Below are 16,071 nucleotides of genomic sequence, written 5' to 3'. Positions count from 1 at the left end.
TACTCTTCATTTTTTTATCATACAATTATTTCAATATAGTTGGATATTTAAATCCTGATTTGATCTAATGATCATGCTCTTATGAAAAGTGAAAAACGATCATAGGTAAGTTCTCAACCGTCACAACCTTTGTTAATGAGACAAATTTTGTAATTTTGTCTCATCCAAGGTGGAACAAGGTAAGAAGGGACTTGCTCTCGATCTTTCATCTATGCAAAATACATAATGTCTGCTCATCCTCAATATTGAATATAGCAATAGAAAGCTTATAAAGTCTCACCTATTCAGCTGTCTTCCGTGGATTTCCATTGGAACTAAAGATCAGAAGGGTTCCATTGTTTTTATATTATTATTAATTGCAGCACTAGAAGCTTAAAACAGTTGCAATTTGCAGCATTATGCACTAAACATTTGGCATTATTATGGGACAGAAATATGCACTAAACATTTGACATTATATGGAATTTGCAGCATTATATTAGTTCTAGTAACAAGTGTATTGTTAATTGCATATTAGAATATATTATATAATCAAACAATAACAACCACCAAATAATGGTTTTCATTTATTTATTTTCTCCACCGCTCATCGCAGAGACAGTTTGGCCCATTCAACTTATCAACCATCTTTTGCCAGCTAAACAATTAAAGAAAATGAACTGGAATTGCTCTTTGAGTGTGAAGTGTGTGATAGAGATATAGATTATAATAAATGGAATGCTTGATTTGTCATATCTAACAGTTGTATACCGAATCTACAAAACAATTTAATCCCTTTGAATATTCTCAATAATTCACACAAATCGACGTTTGCTTTTCTTGGTGAACGAATAACAGCACCTCCACCCAACAAGAGGGGTCAACCACCAATAAAGGCTCTGACTTTGACCTTTCCAAGAACACGTTTGACCCATTCCAATTAAGATGTGTTTGGTCATCATCATCATAATGCATCTTAGTACAACTCCCAAAGCACCACCACCAATATTGGTTAGCCACATTTCAACCTTCAACATGTCAAAACTTTACTATATATGTCAAAAAAAAATTATCTTCAAGATTTTGCTCCAATTTCTTCGAGCTTCTTACATATCTGCTTACTGTCGGGCCTTTCAGTAGGCCCAACAGAACAGCAGACCAATGCCAGATCAACAAATTTGATAATAACATCTTCGTTAACACGACTTAATCCTTTAAGACATATATCTGACATCCTTCGATCCATCATTGCATTCCTTATCGAGTTTGGCAAATAAAAATCTTGATCGGGGTTTGCTTTTCCATTAATCGGTTCCTTTCCCGTTACTAATTCAAGTAAAATCACCCCAAGGTTATGAATGTCACTTTGTGTACTTGAATCTTTCATTTTAGTCAATTCGGGTGCTTTATAACCCTCAACAGCAGCATCTTCAAGCATTTCTTGTGATGCGGTTGGATTCAAGAGGAGATGAATCCCAAAATCGGATATGAATGGGTGATGATTTTTGCCCAATAATATGTTTTTTGATTTGAGATTTCCATGGATGATTGGTTTCTGAAATCCCGTGTGGAGATAATCCAAACCTCTAGCAATGCCGATTGATATTTTTAAAATGACTTCCCATTTGTGAGATTCATCATTCTCATCTGCTAAATTAAAATTAAATTGAGGTTAAAGTGAGAAAAGTTAACACGTTTAACACTTTAAAAAGCCAAATTTTGTCAACAAATTGATATGATGCGTTATTATATTACTGGGCGGCATGCGAAGGAGATTAAATATACGAAGATAATCTGATAAAGACAAGGATCTAAAATAGATGACTAAAATGACCAGGCAAACCCTACTCACATGCTGTTATTTCCAATCAAATATAAAATAATTTCACTATATAAGTAATGATTAACCCCTACAGACAAATTTTGACTTTTTATGGTCAGAAAAGTTATCTTAGATTATAAAATTAGTCTGCAATTAGGATTCAGAAAGAACAATGGTCCTGTTTTATACAATTAGTCTGCAGTTATAATCTTCCAATGTATTAAAAAAAATCTTGTTGATTTGACACAAAATAATAAGTCATGTTGACTACTATTTGAAGTGTGCAATAACACAGCCTTGACCCAATTCAAACAAACATATGATAGAAAACAAATATGAATATCAAAAGCAAAAGCAAAAAGGTGAAAGAAACAGATGATGCAAGAAATCCATAAAGTTTGAATCTTTACCAAAGCAAGGCCATGTACAACAACAATACACGCACATAATAGTTGTACAGTACAACCATTTAACTCATTTCCATGCATACACTGCTACTTGCAGCTTTTGCTCTCATGAATTTTTAATTTTCTTCTCCTTTTTTGTCAAGATTATCATTACCAAAAGGCGCATCATTCATTCAAAATTTTAAAGAAACCCCAAAAGAAAAAAATCGAATCTTTTTTTTTTAATCATGCACAAGAAACTAAAAGATAACATAAACGAAATTTTGTGTAAAGAAATTCAGAAATCACCTCTGATAAACTGAGCCAAATTTCCTCTTCTGTAAAAGGGATGAACGAAGAGCTTTTCACCTCGAGGCCCAGAATAAAACCCAGAAAGAGGCACCAAATTTGGATGCCGAATCGACCCCAAAACTTGTACCACATGCATCACATCTTGTACCTTCCCAGTACAACAAGCTGGTCTCAAGAATCTCAACAACAAAACTGAATCACTCAACAAATTAGCTCTATACAAAGTCCCATAACTTGATTTCCCAATCACTTCACCAGGAGCATCTAAAATATCAAAACAAGTGAGATCTTCACCACCTTCGAACCGAATCAAATCCCCTTTCATTTCCACTTCTTCAACATCAATTTCTTTACATTCAGGGTTCGCTTCTTTATCCCATGATTCATCTCTTGCAGACCCTTTTCTTCTACACAACCAAATCAAGAAAATGAGAACAAATAACAGAAAAGAAGAGGATAGTGTGACAACCAGTATGAGTATGTTTTTCTTCTCCATTTGGGTCTGAAGAAAAATAACTAAAGATTGTTGTGGAAGAAGATGAAATCGGATCTGGGTCGGGTTGTAACGTTTAAGTTTCACCCATTTTGGTGATAAATATTAGAGAAGATCTGGATGGAGGTGGAAGTTGGTGTTTGATGTTTTCTGAAAGATGAACAGAAGTAAGAAGGACAGAATGAATGGGAAAAGAAGCTTTTCTTTCCTTCCTTTTTTGAAGAGCAGACAGAGAAGAGAAGAAGATGTGGGACATAGTCAATGGAATCATATCATTTTTCTAGGTACATTAAACAACCCTCTAAATATTAAATATTTACATTGTCGAAACACTAAATACTTTTTTATAAATTGGGATATTAATTTCTCATCAACTAAACTACGATGTTTTTAGTTAACTTTCAAAAAATTAATAAAAAAAAAGGAAATAGAATTATTAAGGTAATTAATTTTTCTATTTGTTTATATCTGGATAACTATCTTTTTTTTTATACACATCTAGATAACGAATTTTTTAAAAATGTTTACATATGACCATTATGATCGGTTGTAGCAGGTTACATCCGGTCATAATGATCATATGTGGACACTTCCAAAAAGTTCGTTACCTACATGTGTATAAAAAAAGATAGTTACCTAAATGTTAACAAACCGAAAATGTAAGAGTAAATTACACGAATGGTCCCTGTGGTTTGGGTAATTTGTCTCTAACTTATTTTTTTAACTCGGATGATCCCTATTGTTTATTTTTGTTGTGTGTTTGGTCATTGTTTTACCTCAAAAGACTAATGTGCCCTTTTAAATTTATTTTTTAATTAATTTTTCTTTTTATGTATTTATTTTTTATATATTTAAAAAAATTAATAGACTCCACATATCTATATCTACTCACCCACAACCCACTGTCTCTTCATTGAATTTTCCACCACCACAACCCAATAGAAGGGTTGTGGTGTTGGTGCGCCGGAGTTGAATGACCGAAAAAAGAAGGGATTATGAAGACATCGATGTCACTAAAGATGGAAATGAAATAAAAGTTGAGGAGGATGAGAGATGGGATGGTGACTGGTGGGACCCAGCTTAAATTTCTCAAATGTGGTTTTAGATTTAGGGTGAGGAGATACAGATATGTGGGGTCTATTAATTTTTAAATATATAAAAAATAAATAAATAAATAAATAAGAAAATTAGTTAAAAAATAAATTAAAAAGGGCACAATAGTCTTTTGAGGTAAGACATGGACCAAACACACAACAAAAATAAGCAATAGGGATCCTCCGAGTTAAAAAATAAGTTAGGGACCAAACACACAAATTACCCAAACCACATGGACCATTCGTGTAATTTACTCTTACATTTTCGGTTTGTTCACATCTGGGTAACTATCTTTTTTTTGTACACATCTAGGTAACGAACTTTTTGGAAGTGTTCACATATGACCATTATGATCGGTTATGACCGGATGTAACCTGCTACAACCGGTCATAATGGTCATATGTAAACACTTCCAAAAAGTTCGTTACCTAGATGTGTACAAAAAAAATATAGTTACCCAGATGTGAACAAACCGAAAAGTTAACTACCTTAATAAGTCTATTTCCCATAAAAAAATAGTTTTTGAAAAATGATTAATTCCTTTGAAATATCACATCCAAAATAGATGAGAACGGGTCAAAGCTTATTTCTTTGGTCCAATCCTATATAACATGGTCCAATTGGTATATCGAAATGTCATTATGAAAAATCTAAAAAAAAAAAAAAGAAAGAATTGAAACTCAAAGTCTAAAGTTTTAATTCTATGAACCATGTTAGTTTCGTATATGTAACTACTTAGATTTTATGTCTATCTATATTAAGTTGCAGTCCGAAATGCGAAGAGAATCTCCAAAATACGGAGAACATGTCCGGAACGTATATCCTGATTAGGTCTGAATTTCAAATTTCTAGTAGTTTTTATTTTTGTTAAATTTGTCAATAATCTTGTTGTTAACTTGTGTGTATCCCAAATACCTTTACAAATACACCATAGAATACCACAAAATGCCTGAAATGATATGGTATTCTACGAAATGTGAAGATTTTTTCTGAAATTAGATGTTTTGTTCCGGGATGCCAAAAAAAGGTGATTTGTGGTTGCAGCTCACAGGTAGTAATCGTCAATTTCTAACCCATGTCGCAAATTTTAATGTTGTTTTCGGCTCATAGCAAATTGTTGTTTTGTTGGGTGGTTTGATCCCCCAATGTGCCCTAGGGCATGTGTTGTTATTCCAGGGCCGATAAAGTCAAAGTACATGTTGGAGAAGTCGATTCAAGATGCCAAGAAATACAAAATCATGTTATGTGCTTCCTGGTATTTTTCATCTTTATGTTATTTTTAAAAATTTGTGTAACGTCCCAAAAATACTAAGTAAAATTTTTTCTTTAAGTCAACCCAAAACAATCAATCATTCGATCCAAAATCCCATCAAAGTATAAAAACATGTCATATTGTTATCAGAGTACAAATCAAATCATAAAATGCGGAACACCGGTGGTTGCTTCATGCAATGCAACCGTATCGACCTCTTCCCTTTGGAACCAGAAGTACCTGAAACAATAAACATGAACCGTAAGCACAAAGCTTAGTGAGTTCCCCCAAAATACCACATACAACATACATATAAACAGGCCCCACCCAAGCTGCATAACAGCCCCTGCCCAAAATGATATATAACGGGCCCCGCCTAAATAATCGGGCACCACCTATATAATCGGGACCCGCCCATATAAAACACACAAACACATGCAAGAGTCACAAAGATAGCTAGCATCCTACAAACATAATCCAGTGGGCTGACATTGGTGTCTTCGACCCACGAGTACCGTGAAGAGACTCACCTCGATCGGTAAATGAATAAATCTCACACACGAGCCGTTGTTGCTAAAGTCTCTGCCACTAAAAATATCCAAAAATCAAACCCTAATTAGCAATTAAGGTAAATGCCTCAACTCAGCAAGTCCAAATACCAAGGCTAATCTGCATTTGGGCAAAAGATCAATTTGCCCTTCTAGGTCCTCAACCCCTCACAGTTGACCAAAGGTCAAACAACTCAAAAAGTCAACGCTCAACCTTCCATTGACTTACGCACGACGTACACCTAGCTCTACGCAGGGTGTAGAGCTTTAACCAAAATACGGGTTAAAACCAGGCTACGCTGGGCGTAGCCCAGATTACGCCCCGCGAACGGTGTCTTTTGCCAAACTTCACATTGAGCACTTAATACATTAAGACCTTTCACTCAAAAGCTCAAATCTGACCCTAATGAACATTCTAAATTATAACCTCTCCAACTTTATGCCTTTGCATCGCTAAAGAGAGCTCAAATCCAAAACCTTAACTATTTACACATCCGTATCTTCCATATCTTATGTATGGATGGAAGGAAGGGATCAAGATTGCATTTCTGTGACTTAATACACCCCAAAACATCTGGAAATGCTACTCACAAGGTCTGGAGTAGTTCATACCCAGATGAACCAAAATTATGGGACAAAAAGAACATAAACTCATAAACTAGCAAGATCTAGCAAAAAATTCATCAAGGTTTGAACTTTATAACTTTTAAGGATGGACAAAGGGATGAAAGATCTGGATCCACAAGCTTGAGTGCACCATAGATTCAACTATGGCCTTCATTTGCTATCAAGATACACCAAAAATCACTTAAAAGCTCCAAAACTCCCTCCAAGGGATTAGGGTTTCGAGACGGGACAAAAAGAACATAAACTCATAAACTAGCAAGATCTAGCAAAAAAATTCATCAAGGTTTGAACTTTATACCTTTTAAGGATGGACAAAGGGATGAAAGATCTGGATCTACAAGCTTGAGTGCACCATAGATTCAACTATGGCCTTCATTCGCTATCAAGATACACCAAAAATCACTTACAAGCTCCAAAACTCCCTCCAAGGGATTAGGGTTTCGAGATGGGGGCTGGAGGGGATGGAGGGTGGTTATAAGAAGGTCCTCCAAGAGTTTAAGTATTTACATAGGGCTCAAAACCCACCAATTAGGGTTTGCACCCTACGCGGTTTATTGACTCTGCATGAGAGCATGTGGGTTCCATATTGGGGTGGTGAGCGTCATGTTTTGATGGAGGAGGCGTACAAGTCGAGTTTCTCTATTCATCCCGGAGCGAAGAAAATGTATAGAGATCTCCGACCTGATTATTGGTGTCCCTGCATGAAGCGAGATATAGCCTGGTATGTGGAGAGGTGCTTGGCTTGCATGAAAGTCAAGGCCGAGCACCAACGACTTCATGACAAAATGGAGTCGTTAGGTATTCCCGTTTGGAAATAGGAAGAAATCACGATGGACTTCATTACGAAGTTACTACAGACGGAGCGTGGAGTGGATTCGACATGGGTAATCATGGATCGATTGACCAAGAGCACACACTTTATTCCGATCTGGGAGAGTATAACGGATGAGAAGCTGGCCGACATCTACATTTGGGAGGTTGTGGCACGACACGGGGTGCCGGTTTCGGTGGTTTCTGATAGGGATGTTCAATTTTCTTCCAGGTTCTGGAAGAGATTTCATGAGGAGTTGGATACTCGTTTGCATTTCAGCACGACTTTCCACCCGCAGACTGATGGTTAGAGTGAGCGGACTATCCAGACCTTGGAGGAAATGCTTCGGGCATGTGTACTGGATTTAATGGGAGTTGGGACACGTATCTTCCCTTCGCAGAGTTCTCATATAACAAAAGTAATCACGCCAGCATTGATCAACCTCCTTTTGAAATGCTCTTTGGGAGGAAGTGTGGGACCCTGATATGTTCGGTTGAGATCGGTCAACGGATTATGGGTAGTATGGAAGGTGGTACTCCGGCGACTGAGTTGATTCAGTAGGTTCGTGGCCGACTTCAGACAACACAGAGTCGACAGAAGAGCTACGCAGACAGACGTCGTTCAGACTTAGAATTCCAGGTTGGGAACATGTTTCTCCTGAAGGTGTCACCTTAGAAAGGTGTCATCCGATTCAGGAAATGGGGTAAGCTGGGCCTCAGATATATTGGTCCTTTCAGGGTATTAGCCCGAGTGGGCAGGGTTGTGTATCGTTTGGATCTTCCAGAGGAGCTCAGTTAGATCCATAACACTTTCCATGTTTCTCAACTGCGAAAATGTGTGGTTGATGATTATGCAGTGGTTCCATTAGAGTACATTCAGGTGGATGACCGCTTGAATTATATAGAGAGACTAGTAGCAATCCTCGATAGAAAGACGAAGACTCTGCGAAATAAGGTGGTGGACTTGGTAAAGGTGCAGTGGTAGCACCGAAAGGGTTCAGAGTGGACGTGCGAGCCTAAGGATGAGATGAGGAAGCACTATCCAGATTTATTTCCAGCAGGGGACTTCGATGACGAAGTCTGATTCAAGTGGGGGAGAATTTTAACGATCGAGTTTCAGGTACACTTTAACATTGGAATTGATTTTAGATTTTTTTTTTTTTGCATTTTTGGTCCCTAAGTACGTTGGGGGTACCATGGGTTACGCTAGGCGTACTTCCTTAAGTGGGTCGCATGTGTTGAAGGCGTACGTTGGGCGTACCCATACGTACGTTCGGCATACGTAAGCAGACCACAATCCCTGATTTTTAGGGTTTGGCCCTTATTTAAATGCCATTATGGACCTTGAGGCTGCCCCCTCATCAACATCTTTCCCTCTAAAGACCCCCACGAAACCCTATCCTTTCCTTGTGTGTTCTTGAGCCTTGGAAGTAACCTTTTGGTGGTTTTTATGCATTGTGAAGAAGTAGGAGCTTGGTGATCAAGAACTGGTTGGAGTGGAGCTTGAAGATCCAGAATCTTGATCATCTTGGCAAGTCCCAGAAGGTATAAAGTTGCAACATTGTTAATTTATCTTTTAGATCTAGATAGTTTGGAGTTTTTTGGCATATTTTGGTCCCTTGAGTTGTTCTTGTGAGTTTAAGCTACTCTAGAAGCTTAGGATGTTAGATCTTAGTGTTTCTGAGGACCTTTGTGCATAAAAATGGTAGCTTTATGGGTTTAACTTAACCATGCAAGGGTTGATGTTCATTTCATATTAAGCTATGCATAAGCTTAAAGCTTCCAACTTTATGGATTAAGATATTTTTTTAGAGTAGATCTGAAGTTTGGACGAAAAGGCCCAAGTTGGTCAAGGGTGAGTAAGCGGGGCGTACGAGCTGGGTACGCTCAGCGTACTCGCCACTGTAGGCTTAGAGGGTTTTGGGCTATTTTGGGCTTCGGTTGCTTTTGGGTTGGGTCTCGGTTTTTGGCCGATTAAGGGAAATGGTAAAATAGTCTTTTTACCCTAAGGAGTTGGGTTTAATGAATTAGATTCCCGGTTATGGTTTATGACCTAATTATTAATTAGGAAATTATTTGATTGATTAGTGCGGGGATTCTCCGGGTTAGCAGCCGGAACATCTATTTGTTTATCAGCAGATCGAGGTTAGTTTGCTCACTATACTGTAGGATACTAGGGTAGTATATGCTTGTTATCTTTGTGACTCTTGTTGTATGCGTGTATGCCTGTTTGCTATATGTATGTGGGGTAAAATAGACCCGATGGTGAAATAGACCCAGTATAGCCTTGAGCTGTCATTTGATTTGAAATAGATTCAGGGGTGAAATAGACACGGGGGTGAAAATAGACCTGATACAACCTTAAGCTATCATATGGGTTGAAATAGACTCGAGGGTAAAATAGACCCGGGGGTAAAACAGACCCGGTTCAGCCTTAACCTGACATTTATGTATGGTATGTGGTATTTTGAAGAACTCCCTAAGATTTGTGCTTATGGTTTTCAGTTTATGTTTCAGGTACTTGGGATGATCGCATTGCACACACCATGATTTTCCATTTATTATGAGTCTTATGTACTTTTGGATGATTATTGACATACTCTAATTTCCCTTATGATTTTTATAAACATGTTTGGTTAACGGTATTATTAAAACAAAAATGAAATTTTTTGCCATGAATTTTTGGGACGTTACACCACTTGATAAGCTTTGAACGTTCCACATTGTATGTTGAAACATCTTGAGTGCTTAATTTTCATGTTTGAAGTATGCAACCTTTTAAGTTTTGAATGAACACATGTAGAGATGAAGAGGATCTTGAGTGCTTAATTTTCATGTTTGAAGTATGCAATCTTTTAAGTTTTGAATGAACATATGTAGAGATGAAGAGGATTAGAAGATGAATGAAGTTTTTTCTTGGGAAAAAAATATTAGTTGTAGATTAGAGAGTTCTTGTGTGAATCTTAGGCATAATTGGAACATAATGGTTGTAAGTCGTTAGAAAGGAAAGAGAAAGTGAAATGAAAAATTTAGGTGTTGTTTGTTTTTTAAGATGTAAAATGTCTGCAGTCTGCGGACCACATCTGCAGATATCTGTAGAAGAAGATGTGGGCCAAACGTCTGCAGTCTGCAAGAAGAAGAGTGTTTGTTTTTTAAGATATGCAGACTTTTAAAAAAATAAAATTAAAATAAATTGATTTTTTAAACTTAAAAAAGTTTTTTTTATCATCGAAATTAAATAATTCTTATCCTAGTTCATTTAATATATAATCATATAATCAGATTTCAATATTAATAAATCACATCTAAAATTATCTAATAAAAATATATCAATGGCTTTGCAAGATAAACAAAAATAAGATCCTAAAAATGTATCATACATGCAACACATCTTTTTTATTCAACCTGGTTTAAATTTATAAGTAATAACATCAACAAAGTCATATACACATTACATATAAATGTTACAATCATAACCATCTTCAGTAATAAAATTATATCAAATAAAAAAGAAAATGAAATCCTAGACTTGTCCTAGCTTAGCTTGCTGATTCATAACCTAAGGTGAATTCTTGAACAACAAAGCCACATACACATAACTTGAGGTGAACTCTTGAACAACAAAGCCACACACACACTGCAACAATTGCCACCATTGAGAGCATTGTCGGCTTATTCAAATTTCCATGCTTCTCGACATACTTGGTGTCGTTTTCCTGCAAAGGTTGTAAATTTGAGTCTTCATTGTGTTAAATGAACTATAAACAATAAAGTAATCTCTTCCAAGATGCAATGCCCTTATCAGACATTTGATCAAACACTTGGTGGGCACTGTGATTTTAGAAACCCAAAATGATTTCAACAAAAAAAAACATCTAAAACAATAACATAATCTGATTCAAGAAATCATTTAAGCAAACCCAACATCAGAACCACAAACCAAAACCGATATATGATTCAATGACTTGCACATCCAAATCAAATAAGAAAAAAGATGGGATACGATTATAGAGAGAAAGTTAGACGAAATAAATACCAAGTCTGTCCCACGAAGACCTCGCGCAAATGTTTTTATGTCTGCAGACTTCGGAAAAACAAACGCACTGCGAAACCTTGTGTCTGCGCGTGGTCTGCGAGGTGCAGACAAAAGAGGTCACGCAGACCTGCAGACAAAAAACAAACAACCTCTTACTCTCATGTGGGGGACACATGAGGGTCTTTAATGATGAATTTTAGACCGAGTTAGCCTCAAGGACCACCAGTACGATTTTTTAAACCCATCGAAATTAACCAGTCAAAAAATCAAAAGTTAGATAAAAATTACAGTTATTTAATAATATCTAGATAGTTATTTAATAATAACTGGATTTCCATTTAAAACAAAATTCTTTCATCTTGGAAAATGGTAATTTTACGAAATTAAAACATTTTATATTAATAAATATATTTAAGTTTTAATTACGTTCTAATTTGTATTATTAAATGATACAAAAGACAAATATTTTATATTGAAAATGTATATTGTGGCCCACATAGAGAGACCGGAAGTAAATGATGATTGGTTTATTGTGCAGGAGTGGCCCATTTAAAAGCACTACCGCTGGCCCACTTGTTTTAATATCCCTCTATCCCCACTCGGCCACTCCCCCGCTCTTTCATTTTCTATTTCCTAAGTGATAGTGATTGGTGGATTGTAATCGTTGCAAGTTATAACTACACAAAATTTTGTTTTATGTTATTAGAAAGTTACAAAATATATAATCCTTATTTTTATTTTTATTTTATTTTGTTTTGGTATTTGATAATTATTTACATTTTTTCTAGATTATGTGCCAATTTTCCTATTTGGATGAAGGATATGATCATACATATTAAAAACAATGTCAATATGATAGCATTCATGTGACCAAAGCATTCGGTCAGTATAAATCATGTTTTGGGCCATTCAGTCTTTTTAAAAGTATTAGTATGTATATCAAGTTGAAACCTAGTAGTGCCACAACTACTTCTTGTTGTGGATCATTTCAATATTTTTTTTTATAAAAAGCTGCCCACTTCAAATTAACGGTAAACTTAATCGACTAAAAAAAAAAAATACAAATTACTAGTTAATACATACAAGACAATAAATAAATCAAGAAGGGAGGTATTTTTTAGCCGAAACTAAAATTGCATTTAGAAGATTTTTAAAGATATTCAAAATAATGTACAAATATAGGATGTGAGATACCTCTACAAGTTAATTTGAGATTGCACATATGAGAATGCAACTAACTTAATGGCTTCCTAACTGAAAATTTGTCCATGAAAGTTAAAGAAACACCTAATATCAAAGGTCTTTCTGCTTCAAGTAGTTTTTTAGAGCTTTTAACTTTTACCTTTTATCTCATTTTACACATTTCAAAAACTTATAATTATTTTTCTCGAATATTTCTATACAAATAAATGATACAACTTTCGGCTATTAGACAATTCTAACAACATAAACTTAGTTGTACCGTCCAAGTGTGTTTGTCTTTGCATAATGAAATGAGAATCCATAAGTAAGGTGGTTTTGTTTCATATTTATGGATGAGCATGAGTTAGTAGGTAAAGCCGTAAAGGTACTTGTATATATTGACCATGAGACTTATTGATTCAATGCCATTTCCAATGTTATCCATGAGGTCTTGATCGACAAGAGAGGTTAAAGGACGCTAGACATGGAATTATGGAAATGGAACTATTCAAGTACCTGATGGTCCAATTTTAATGTAGTGTCTATGGGCCTGGCTCTACTTATTGTCCTAGCAACTTGTCTTAGTACACCACTACACGTCTACACCTTAACTAATACTTGTCTCACTTTCAGCCAAATAAAACAACACTAATACTCAAAAACCTAGAAATTGATATAAATCCAACATCTATTCAAATGAGAGAGAAATGTGAGTTTTTCTTCCTCATTAGATATTGGATATGTAAAGTGCTCTATGAATAAATAAATAAACGGAGCACTGCTACAATGGGATAGAAAAGGGAAACACAAGAAAAACATAGGAAAATAACTACAAAAATAACAAAACAAACACCAATATCGATTGTCTTCTACTATTGAGAAATATTGTCTTGCTAAAAAAACAAACAACAAAAAGAAGAAAAAGCTACATTACGTTCGTTGGAGATGGACCAAGCTTGCCCTCCTATCGTCAGTTGACAGTTCATAATATTGTTTAGGGCTATATATAATTAAGTGTTTTATAAATAGAGATATTTTTTTTGTACCGAATATACCGTTTGAATATGAAAAGTTGCAATTTTACTCATTTTGTCAAAAAAAAAAAAAAAAACAATACTAAATAATAATCGATTGTTTATTAAGAATTGTTATAAATTGAAATTGCAAATGACCACGATAAAACTTCTAAACAAAGTAAATGAATAACTATATGATTAATAATATGTAACAATCAGTGTTGTAAAACTCGTCGAATTGGCCGATTACTCCTCCGAGTACTCGCTACTCGGCCCCTTACCGAGGCGAGTTACAGAATCCCGAGTACTCCCCGATCGACCCCTTACTGAACTGAGCAGTGTTGTAAAACTCGGTCAACTCGGTGATTAATATGTATAATATACTTAATGATTTATTATTTAACACACACACCTGCGATTATTACTACATAATCATATATCTTAAATTTTCAGTAATTATTCACGAAGTGAGACCATTATGTGTTTTTTTAGTTTTTGAGCATTCACGTGTATCTAATTTTGTTATATATTTCAATCAACTTATGATTTTAACTTATGATTTTGACATATATAATTTCCCTAAAAATATTTCTACATGAATTACCAAATCCGAGTACTCCCCGAGTACTCCCGAGTACTCGCTACTCGGTAGTCGGCCGAATGGGTACCGAGTAACGAGTTTCTACAACCTTGGTAACAATATATTATTGTTCTCTAAAAAAATGACATTTTAAAAAATCATTGATATCGTATATGTTTTTTTTCACATCATTTTTCTACTAAATCTATCAAAGAAAATGCTATTAATTTACATCATATTTAATTGAGAAATTAAATATTCTCCTACATTTTCTTCCTATTCATCCCCTACCATATTAAATGTTGACACGTGTCACATTTAATGACACATTTAATAAAATTAATAGTATTTTAATCCACTTGTCAATTCAATATTTGATACGGTAGGAGGATGAATAGGAAGAAAGTAGGAAGAAAATATAAAAGGATATTTAATTTCTATTTAATTAATAACCACTTTCAAAAACTTTTACGACAGATCACCTATTTCTAAACATTAATCTCATTTCACATTTGGCACACATATTTTAAGAACGGGACAATTATTAGAATGACTATTTTCTATAAACATTTTTTAACTGACCCACAATTTTTTTTTTTTCAAAATTCCTTCGTATTTCAAAGGAAAATGTGTGATAGCCAGCAAAAAGAAAAACAAAGAAGAGAAACATTATAACAAAAATTGCTAACAATGCATCAGATAGAGTTTCCAACAAGAACAGACCAAGATGCTTAGCAACTCATCAATCAGTAATAAAGAAATTACAATCACAAAAACGTACCTATCAATGGATGCATCAAAAGCTGTAGAGAGACTCCTTGAATTGAAAAACATTCTGCAATCCACTGTATACACAATAGGGTTTGTAATAGCGAGATATTGGAAAATCATGGAGCTTGTGGAAAGTCTTTGTTATCAGGTTTAATCTTAGAGCTTTCCCAACTATTTCAAGGACCAAGAACCAATCATCTTCCTTTTCTCCCAACACAAGATCCATTACAAACAACTCAAATTTGATTGCAAGCCGAGGTTGCATGATCTCAGGGTAACACACACCAACTTCCTCAAGATCAACATGGTATTTTACAATTTACAGTCCACGCTGAATAATCTCTCTTCAATTCATGAACTTTGAACTTTAAAAGGACCATTGATTTCAACAAGAAGCAACTGATCCCGGGACTCATATATACGATTCCAATATGAATGCACATCCAGACCAGTGCCAAGAAGTCTAAGAGTAAGAGGAGTCTGTATTTCATGAATACTCTCTTCATCCAAATTGAAATACAAACATATCCCTCCCTTTGAATCCAATGAACAGCATTGTTCTAGGTACGGTTTGTTGATTCGAACTGGTACAAACAGGCCCAAAGGAGGATCGAGGAGTTTGAAACTAGGGTTTGTAATTATAGAGTACCAGTGTTTGGATACAGACTTAAAACGAAGTAAGGATCTTACTGGTAACCGGGAGAGGATTCCCGTCAGAAGGTCGTCAATGGAAACAACTTTATCAGCCGGAGATGAAGATGAAAGTGAAGATTGAGCGGGCAACATCTCTGCCATAACGGAAGAAATGCATTGGTTTATTCAGCTACTTTTGATGTTTTATGTTGTCATGTCATCGCATATGAATAGCCTGCGAACGGAACTTGCAGTTTCTTTGCCTAAACGCCTGACTTAGGACTTTGTAGTAGTAACTATACGCCGGACCTGACAAAATAAAGAATGGAATGGACAATTCCATTCCTCTTCAAAAGAATTGTTTGGGTAAAGGAATGTCAGGTTACACAGGGAATGCCGTTTCTGTTTTTCTTTGTTCCTCGTTCCTTTCTCTATAAGAGAAAAATTGACCAATCTACCCATCGTTACTTCTTCCTCCATTGGTGAAGAATCATTGTCATCGTCTTACTCAAACTTTCATGCTCTTGTA

At 35.4% G+C, this 16,071-nt stretch overlaps 1 protein-coding gene and 1 long non-coding RNA gene across 3 annotated transcripts; one reads left to right on the top strand and one right to left on the bottom strand.

The window, feature by feature from the left end:
• Window positions 1-671: 671 nt before the first annotated feature.
• Window positions 672-3,216, bottom strand: LOC145161508 (putative kinase-like protein TMKL1). Of its 2 annotated transcripts, none has more exons than XM_079081049.1 (2): window positions 2,497-3,216; window positions 672-1,629 (listed from the first exon to the last, which is right to left on the bottom strand). In XM_079081049.1, the coding sequence occupies exons 1-2, from the start codon at window positions 2,993-2,995 to the stop codon at window positions 1,055-1,057; spliced, it is 1,074 nt and encodes a 357-aa protein (XP_078937175.1). In that variant the 5' UTR covers window positions 2,996-3,216; the 3' UTR covers window positions 672-1,054. The 2 variants fall into 2 exon arrangements, with proteins under 2 accessions (XP_078937175.1, XP_078937176.1); XM_079081050.1 differs by having other exon boundaries at window positions 672-1,626; window positions 2,497-3,209.
• On the top strand, window positions 3,196-9,933 carry LOC145161509 (uncharacterized). The gene is made up of 3 exons (XR_013738516.1): window positions 3,196-3,276; window positions 4,850-5,342; window positions 9,842-9,933. It is a non-coding gene; the product is annotated as an uncharacterized LOC145161509 (long non-coding RNA).
• Window positions 9,934-16,071: the final 6,138 nt, after the last annotated feature.

The sequence above is a fragment of the Lactuca virosa genome, chromosome 2, assembly GCF_052849685.1.
Source record: "Lactuca virosa cultivar CGN04683 chromosome 2, Lactuca_virosa_CGN04683_v6, whole genome shotgun sequence".
NCBI lineage: Eukaryota > Viridiplantae > Streptophyta > Magnoliopsida > Asterales > Asteraceae > Lactuca > Lactuca virosa.
This window is presented reverse-complemented; position numbering and strand designations above follow the sequence as displayed.

Bases quoted from the DNA above. Each gene is read 5' to 3' on its own strand.
- LOC145161508 (XM_079081049.1), bottom strand. From the start codon at position 2,995: ATGGAGAAGAAAAACATACTCATACTGGTTGTCACACTATCCTCTTCT. The intron at 1,630-2,496 runs GTGATTTCTGAA...ATTTTAATTTAG, and splicing joins TTTGGCTCAGTTTATCAGAG to CAGATGAGAATGATGAATCT.